Here is a 9,779-nt window from a genome sequence, read left to right on the forward strand (position 1 = left end):
ATTGTCCTCATTTACAAAGAAACTGAGAGAGTCTCACTTCCAGGTAACAGTGGCTCTCCTGGGCACTTAATAGAAAGGCTCACACCTTGTTCTCAGAGGTGACTGGTGAACTGGTTTGAGCTTTGAAAAGGGTTCTAAGGGCCTGAGGGTCAGATCCTGGTAGCTGTCTTTTGTCATCTCTTTTCCTGGGGACTATAGCTTCTGTGGTCACATGGCATAGATGTCTGGCACTCTGATACATCTGCCCAGCTTCCCTGCTGTCAGGGCTCCTGGGAGGAAGCTAATCCTCTAGGCAGAGGACAGCGAGGGATTAGAGCTGGAGAAATGAGGGCCACATCTGTCACAGCTGCTGGCAGTTTGGGCAAAGCCCATGCTGAGCGTTCAGGAAGACCCTTGAAACACAGGGATCCCAGTTGAAAGAGCTGAATTGTGGATTCTATTAGATCCTTCTGGAAGTAGGTAAGCTGTGAGAGTCTGGGGCCTGGCAGATGGTTGTGGGGGAAGGAGCTGGAATTAGAGGCTGGTAGATTTGGGGTAGGTTTGGTGCCCACCTTCAGGTTTGCTTGAGATAGAAGGGGTTGTGGGTCTTCTAGTGCAAGAAGCAGGATAGTCCTGGGCAATCAGGCACTGCGAGTCAGTCAGGCTTCTGAGCTTGGGACGTGGGGTCCCCCTTCCCCACCATCCTCCTCTTACCCCCTTTCTAGCTGTTCTCTGTCCCTTCTTCTCCCAGGACATGTCTTTATTATTAATTTTATGTGTATGTATGTTTCCCCACTTATGCTTGTATCATGTGTAGGTCTGGCATCCCTGGAGAGTGTCAGAACCCCGGGAACTGTGGTCATAGATGGTTGTGAGCTACCATGTAGATGCGGGGAATTGAACCCAGATCCTCTGAAATAGCAGCAGTGCTCTTAAGCTCTGAGCCATCTCTCTGGGCCCTGTCTCCTCACTGCTCCCACTTCTTCTTGCTTTTGCTTCTCTCCGTTTCCTGTCCACAGGGTTTCCTGTACTGCAGGCCAGAATCCTCAAGGAGCTGGAATCTTCCATGCCCTGAGGAAGATGAAGACTCGGGTGAGTCCCAATCAGGAAGTCACACATTATCTTGGTCAGCATCCCTAGCTCCTCCTCAGCCACTTGCTCAGTGACTCTGCCCTCCTTCCCACCCTGGCTGCTTCATCCGCTTCCCACTGGAGCCTTTGCCCTTGCTTGTTTCTCTCTGGAATAAGTACAGCAACTATGACAGTTGAGCTAACACTTGTTATTGTAACACAACTTGTTTGCCGATCGATCCATGCTTCCTGCACAGCACTGTAGGGGCTCACCTGAGCTCTCCTAGGGGGAGGGGCAGTTGTCTAGCTCCAAGAAGTGAAGTCATTTGTCCAGAGCTGGAAGGTGCAGAGCTGAAGTCAGGTTCTGTTTGTTGCCCTTTCCAGAGTGTTATACAAGTGATGTTACAATCCGACCGTGTTTGAGAATGGTTTATTTATTTCACTTAGCACAGTGCATTTAAGATTTATACATATTATTATATATAAATACTCTATTCTTTATGTTGCTATGTAACATTCCATTGCATGGACCTATGAGCCATTTTTTTCATTCATCATTGAAGGATATTTGGTTGGTTTAGGCCTTTGAAAAGTTATAAGTAGCTAGGAGATGGCTCATTTGGTAAAGTGCTCAAGGACCCAGGTTCAATCACCAGTACTATATAAAAAAGCTTGGGGGCAGTGGTGCGTACCTTCAATCCCAGTGCCGGGGAGGCAGGGACAGGCAGCTCTTTGGAGTTCTCTGGTCAGCCGGCTTCCCCTAGGGAAGAGCCTCATGTTCCAGCTGGAGATCCTGCCTCAAAAAAAATAATGGAGAAAGGTATCTGATATTGACTTTTGACTTCTATATGCACACATACACACATGTACACATGCATACACACATATGTACACATACATACGCACATGCACACGTGTGCACATACACACATACACTCACTCATGCACACATACACACATGTACATATATACACATCTACTCACACATGCATACATATACACATAGACAATGCACAATGCACACATGCACACACATGCACACATATGCACACATATACATACACACATGCACACATGTACACATGCACACATACACTTATACACACATACACACATACATTCATACACACATGTACACACACATGCACATGTGTGCACATACACACATATGCACATACACTCACTCATGCACACATACACACATGCACATATATACACATCTACTCACACACACATGCATACATACACACATACACAATGCACAATGCACATATGCACACACATACACACATGCACACATATACATACACACACAAATGTACACATGCACACATACACTTATACACACATACATTCATACACACATGTACACATGTACACATATACTCATGCACACATGCACAAATACACACACATGAACACAAATACATATACACTTATGCACACATGCATACATACATTCATATACACATGCACACATGCACACATACACATACATTCATACATAAATGCACACATACACTTTTTTGTTTGTTTTTTGTTTTGTTTTGATTTTTTTCGAGACAGGGTTTCTCTGTATACCCCTGGCTGTCCTGGAACTCACTTTGTAGACCAGGCTGGCCTCGAACTCAGAAATCTGCCTGCCTCTGCCTCCCAAGTTCTGGGATTAAAGGCTTGTGCCACCACCACCCAGCTGCACACATACACTTATATCACATGCACACATACACATGCACACATACACTTATACACATATGCACACATACATTCATACATACATGCACACAGAGAAAAATGTGTAAAGAATGACTTCTGTAAGTACCCCAAGTTCTAGAGGTGAAAAAGAATTGTGAAGTCCACCAGGATTTCCAGATTTAAAAATAAAGATTCAACAGAGAATTCCTTCACACTGAAGAGCCTCCCCCAAGGTGGGAGATAGACCAGGAGGCAGGGCTAAATTTAGACCTGTCTTTTAACTTCCAGGACAGGGCTAACTGCTTTAACTTCAAAGCATTTTCTGAGATGCAGGAAAATAACAATACCTGCTTGTGTTGAGGAGCAAGGATAGTTTACATGGCTGCCTATAAAACCTAGAATGGGACCTGCGTATGTGTTCGTTAGCTGCTCCTGTGACACAGGAACGGCTGAGTCAGAAAGGTAAGTGTCCTAGACGCTCTGTTCCCACAGACAGCAGGCACTATTCGGGTACCAGTTCCAAGAGGGTGGAGATCCCTCCAGCCGGCTCACTGCCTCACCCCAGAAACCTGGTACAGCTCCAGGTGGCTAGTGACTGCTCAGGAGACAAGGGGACAAGGGGACAAGGAAGGGAGCTTTCAGATGCAAGTCACCTTGTCAGATGTAAAGGGTGACACCTGGGATTCACTACTGTTATGTGAAATTTCCTGGGGAGACTCGAACAAACGCCTAGTTACCCCAGAAAAAGCATCAATGACAGACCACAGAAATGACCCCACCCAAGTGTCATTTAGTGAGCTAATGAGTGTGTGGCGTCACACACAGGACTGGGGGTATCCTAGTTTCATTTCTGTTCACCATAGAGCCTTCTCTACCTGTTTTGGAAGGGTGGCCTGGTAAGATATTCACCACAGTGAGCAGTGTCCACAGGCTGGGAGCTTCAGACATGCCCACTTGGGTGCTCTGTCTGTAACTCTGATTTTTTTTAAACTTATTTTTTTTTTAAAGATTTACTTATTTTTATTATATGTAAGTACACTGCAGCTGTCTTCAGACACTCCAGAAGAGGGCGCCAGATCTCGTTACGGATGGTTGTGAGCCACCATGTGGTTGCTGGGATTTGAACCTTGGACCTTCGGAAGAGCAGTCGGGTGCTCTTACACACTGAGCCATCTCACCAGCCCCAAAACTTATTTTTAATGATGGTTCTTAAATGGTTTAACCTCCTTGTAGCCAGAGGTAGTGGAAAAGAAAGGATACAGGGAGGTAGACCTGTTTAGAAAGGTTCTTTGGAGCAACTCCCATCTGTGTTGCCTGGAAATCGGCAGTTCAGTTCACAGGTTAGCAGGCAGCTTGATCCACTCGCAAAACACTTCATGGATACACCAGCAGTCCAGTTCGGTAGTCGGGATAGCATACACGGATCAGCAGACATGGCACCTAGCAGAGACAGGCAGGCCTCGGCCTTGGCACGAGGCAGCAGGAGGGACAGGAGGGGACACCAGAAGTTCTCAGCCGTGCCTCTCTCAGGGAAGTGAAGATCAGTGAAGATTCAAGACCCACAAGTGTTGCACAGCTACTTCTACAGTCAAGCCCAGCTCAGCTCCCATCACTGTCTGTCCAATCCTATTTATACCCTCCAAACATCACATGTCCTCCCCGGGTCTTGCCTTAGCACGTGTGTCTGTCTCAGCTGCCATCACTCTGCCAATCACCGCGAGTCCACGGAAGTGGCAAGAAACTGCAGAGGCACCACTAGAATTTTTTTGGTGTGTTTCTCTCACAAATGGAGCTCAACCACGCAATGTAAGGCGGACCAATACATCGTGTTGTTAGCAAAGAGTCCTTCATCACGTGTCCTTCCACGTGCTTGCTTTAGCAGAACATCCTCTCTCACCTGTGTCTGCTTCAGCCAAACGTTCCCTCATGAGTCTGCCTTAGTCTTTCACCTGTGTCCGCTTCAGGAAAACACTCCTTCCCATGTTTGCCCCAGCAAAACACCGTCCAACACGACTGACTTTTCAAAGAACCCTTAAGTTTCCACTTCATCGATCCTAGGTGTAAGGTGAGGAACCTGGAGCGGGAAGAGAGGCAGGCGCCCTGGAAGTGGCTGTGTCAAGACCCACTGTGTACACCTCAGACACATACTGAGTAACCAGCACACCAAAGGCTACAGAAGGGGAGAACGTGGATGGGCGTCCCTGGCCTGGAGGGCTCTCTTGCTAGGACAGCCGGCTGACAATCGGAGGGGTGGGCTGGTCTGGAATTGTTCTATACTAAGAAACTTGTATTTGCTGTCTCTTACAGACGTGGCCTTGGGAGGGAAGCAGGTGTGGAGAGTTGGGGAAGGCTTCCTGGAGGAGGCAGCCTTTCAGTGGGACTCCCAAGTATCTTGATAAGCACAAAGGTTAGGTGAAGTGAGGTGAGGGCGTCAGGGCCAGACTGGGTGTGTAGAGTTGATGAGGTCTTACTGTGGCGAGGCCCTCGGCTTCACGGGTAGCATTGCACTGAGGGAATCTTCTTCTCCCTGCTGACCCTAGAGGCCAGAACCTGTATCTTTCCTTCTCCAGGCCCGCCAGCAGCCCCATCTTCTGAAAGGGAAGAAGATATGGTTTTTGTGGGCCCTCAGTGGCTTCCTCTTCCTGCTCTCAGCGACCATGACTGGCTGCTTCCTGTGGCAGTTCTACCTCCCCAAGCTGCAGACTGGTGAGTGAAGAAGTGGCTCACTCACTCCCACCCTGCTGGGTCCCCCCTGGAGCATCCAGGACCTGAGGGTGGAGGAGAACCCTTAAGCTTTAGGCTCAGGAGCGCAGGCCTCTGTTCTCACTGCAAGTCACTCTGTTCATCTCTGGCTGCCTCACAAGACCTCTCTGGGCCTGGTCACACTCTTATAAACAAAGTGAGAAGCCTATGGCCATCGGAGGCTCACAAGACATCCAGCCTGGGGGGGGGGTCATCAATTCAGGGTTCCCTAGAAGCTCAAATAGAGGTGGGTGAGACAGCTCAGACAGTGAAGGCGCGTGCCATGACTTGAGTTCCACCCCCAGGACCCATGTGAAGGTTGAAGGACAGAACTCATTCCACAGACTTGGGCTCTGACCTCCATGTACATGCCATGACCCACGTGTGCACGTGTGCATATGTGCATGCATGAGTGGAAGCATACACACACACACACACACACACACAAAATTTAAAATTTTAGTTTTAAAAATGTAGCTGGGCAGGTGGGGATGGCATGCCCTTTTAATCCCAGCACTTAGGAAGCAGAGACAGATGGATCTCTGAGTTCGAGGCCAGCCTGGTCTGCAGAGTGAGTTCCAGGACAGCCAGGGCTACACAGAGAAAATCTGTTTCGAAAAAAAAAAAAAAGGTTTAAACAGCATTTCCCTTGTTCTGTGGGCTGGCCTAGCCCTTCTCCCTTCCCAAGACTGCTTCATTCTACCTAGACTCCAGAGGGGCACAATCCTCTGTTGGTATGGCATCCAGGACCCCAAGTCTCCATTGCACTGGGGAGCAGCCTCTCCCAGCCCTGTTATTCATACTGACAAAGACCAGTGTTCAGTGAGGTGCTGGGGCTCCCAGATCCTTAGAGCTACTGCAGACACAGCTCCTCTTAGTGTCTCCCCCGAATCTCCTTCCCCCACCCCAGTCCTTTCTGGGGTAAATTCCATTTCAAGGGACTTCTTTATTGCTCAGGAAAACAGACTCCAGCTGGGCAGGCCGTTCAGGGCCATGTTGCTCAAACTACCAAGCTGCGATGGGCAGATGGTACTATAAGTCTGCAAAATGAATTCTTAGCGGGAAACCTTAAGAGAGACATTTGAACTGCAGGCTGAGCTGTGTGAGCAGATCCAGTGGATGCAAGTCAGAGTCAACACACTACAGGCTTCCCCGAGTCTGGGCAGGCCAGATGGGTCATCACATAGATACTTGCCATCAAGCCTGATAACCTAAACTTGATCCCAGGAACCCAGATGGTGGACAGAAAGAAAAAAAATTCCTACAGGTTGTCTTCTGACCTCAACACTCATGCCGTGACGAATCCCCCCTACCTTTACCTCCAGTGTGGGCACTTTCAGACCCTACCCAGACTCTGTAACATATTTTCAGACTCTCCAGGTGCCTCTGTGTGTCTGGCTACAGATACTAGACCCATCTAGGTTCCGAGACTTTTACTCCAAACCTGTCTAAGGAACAAACTACCCCAGGGGCTAGGGATGTAGCTTAGTGGCGGTGTACTTGCCTACAGTATGCAAGGCCCTGGGTTCTATGCCCAGCACCATAAAGGAAAAGCCAAACACAGCAATCTTGCTGGCTGGTCATTTCTCATGGTTCTGGGGGCTAACTGGCAGTCCCTTTGCTGGTCTAACCTACTCTCTTCAAGGAAGGATGCAAGTCACTGGGGATTGGAGCCTCCCTAGGGTGTTGTGTTCTCAGTGATAATTTCTCAGGCTTTTCCATGTGATGACAGTCATTCCTTGGGCAAGGGCAGACAAGACTCATTTCATGATCTGCCACCCATATTCAGTTTTAGGGACACAATGAGCTGTCCCTGCTGCTTCAGGCCTGAAGCCCCACTGGGGTTTCAAGTTCACATCACCCAAACATATAAAGCTAGCTTGAGGTATGGATGAATGGTGGGTGGGTAGATGGATGGTGTCGCGTCTGCTCTCGACCAGCAAGAACGACATGGCACAGTCGGATTCTTCTCAACATCCTTTATTGCAGGAATGTCTCGATGCTTCTACGGGGACCCTGGGCGCCCAGGGAGCCCTGCTTATATACTCTCAGCCCCCATCCACTCATAGAAGGCCACATCACCTCACCAGGCATGCAGCTTCAGCCAATCAGGGTGGCAGGGGCACGTCTCCACCAAATATGGACTTGTTTACACTGCCAGCATCATGGTGCACCTGCGCAGCTCTCACGATGGTCGTGGCTTATTTTTAGGTGTATGAGGAAGTCAGGTGCAAGTCATAAGACTTAGCTGCAGTCCCAGGCGCCATCTTGGGACTGCTGCCACACCCGCTCCTCACAGGATGGATGGATGGATGGGTGGATGGGTAGACGAATGGATGGATAGATGGATGGTGGACGGATAGATGGATGGGTGGATGAATGGGTGGATGGATAGATGGATGGTGGATGGATAGATGGATGGTGGATGGATAGATGGATGGTGGATGGATGGATGGATGGGTGGGTGGATGGATGAATGGATGGCAGATGGATTTTGGGTGGATGGATGGATAGATGGATGATAGATCGATTGTGGATGAGGCTGAGCCTGTCAGGAAGAAGGAGAGGGTAGAGACCAGTAGCTGACCTGAAGGGACTCAATCCTAAGGCCACACTATCCCTTGGCCCTTGGTCTTTTGGCTGGCCCTTGATCGAATGTTTTCTTTTCTTTTTTTTTTTTTTTAATATTTATTTATTGATTATATGTAAGTACATTGTAGCTGTCTTCAGACACACCAGAAGAGGGAGTCAGATCTTGTTACGGATGGTTGTGAGCCACCATGTGGTTGCTGGGATTTGATCTCCGGACCTTTGGAAGAGCACTCAGGTGCTCTTATCCACTGAGCCATCTCACCAGCCCGATCGAATGTTTTCTAATAAAACTCCTACTGGTGTGAAGATGTCCCCATGACATGGCTCTGGCCTTTGCTGCAGCCTCCCTGTCCTCTAAGATGCTCCTCTGTCCTTGATCTGACCTCTTCTGTACTTACCTCCTGATGGACCCTTTAGGTTCCTTGAAGCCAGAGGTGCCTCCAGCCCCGGTGAAGATGTGTCCCCGGCACCCTGAGCTTGTGCCTCTTGTTCACCCCCTGCCAGTGCTGAAGGAGGCCTTGGAGAAGGTGAGTGATCACTTAGGAGGTTGCTGGGAGTGTGGTAACACTTGGCAGAGGAGGGATTATTACTCTCTGTGCTGTGGCAGTCATTCATTCACTCAATATGCTTTTATTTGTTGTTTTTTTTTTCCAACAGGGTTTGTCTATGTAACAGCCCTGGCTGTGCTGGAATTTGATTTGTAGATCAGGCTAGCCTCACAGATAGATTGCCCTGACTTTGCCTCCTGAGTGCTGGGATTAAAGGCATGAGCCACCACACCCGGCTTCCAATATGCATTTCTTGAGTGCCTGTTCTGTGTCTAGAATCTCAGTGCTTGGGAGGCAGAGGCAAAAGGATCATTGCAAGTTTGAGGCTAGCCTGGTCTACATAGTAAGTTCTCGGCCAGAGCGGGTCTGGCTCATAGACTGACTGTAGGTGAAGGAAGCAGCTAAGGTAGCAATACGTCTTAGGGTTTCCATTGCTGTGAAGAGACACCATGACCAAAGCAGCCATTATAAGGGACAACATTTAATTGGGACTGGCTTACAGGTTTAGAGCTTCAGTCCATTATCATCAAGGGGGTGGGGCATGGCAGCCTGCAGGCAGACATGGTGCTGGAGAAGGAGCCAAGAGCTCTACATGTTGATCCAAAGGCAGTCAGGAGACTGGCATCCTCAGGCAGCTAGGAAGAAGCTTTCTCCTACAATGGGTGGAGCCTGAGCATAGGAGGGGACCTCCAAAGCCCACCCCCACAGTGACATACTTCCTCCAACAAGGCTATGCATCCTAACAGCGCCACTTCTCATGGGCCAAGCATATTCAAACCACAACATACTTCACCTGGTGTTGGTGGCGCACACCTTTAATCCCAGCATTGGGAGACTGAGACCGTTGCATTTCTGAGTTCGAGACCAATCTGGTCTACAGAGTGCATTCCAGGATAGCCAAGGATATACAGAGAAACCCTGTCTTGAAAAAACAAAACGACAACAAAAAGATAACACATATTTTTGACTCAGGAGCAAGACTGAAGATTAAGGAGCCAGGCACTAGTGGTAAACAGGCACACAGACACACACACATAAACACATACACACACACATACACACACACACATACACACACATATACAGACACATACACACACACATATACACACATACACACACATACATACACACACATACACACACATACACA

General features: G+C 48.6%; 1 protein-coding gene across 1 annotated transcript in view; it reads left to right on the top strand.

Moving 5' to 3' along the window:
* Positions 1-334: 334 nt before the first annotated feature.
* Lactbl1 (lactamase beta like 1) overlaps positions 335-9,779 on the top strand; it is a 17,573-nt gene continuing 8,128 nt past the window's right edge. The window contains exons 1-4 of the mRNA XM_021161658.1: positions 335-455; positions 999-1,071; positions 5,315-5,450; positions 8,496-8,605. Of these exons, the coding sequence (XP_021017317.1) occupies positions 1,060-1,071; positions 5,315-5,450; positions 8,496-8,605 (258 nt within the window). The 5' untranslated portion in view covers positions 335-455; positions 999-1,059. The remainder of the gene's footprint in view (positions 456-998; positions 1,072-5,314; positions 5,451-8,495; positions 8,606-9,779) is intronic.

This window comes from Mus caroli, chromosome 4 (genome assembly GCF_900094665.2).
Source record: "Mus caroli chromosome 4, CAROLI_EIJ_v1.1, whole genome shotgun sequence".
Taxonomy (NCBI): domain Eukaryota; kingdom Metazoa; phylum Chordata; class Mammalia; order Rodentia; family Muridae; genus Mus; species Mus caroli.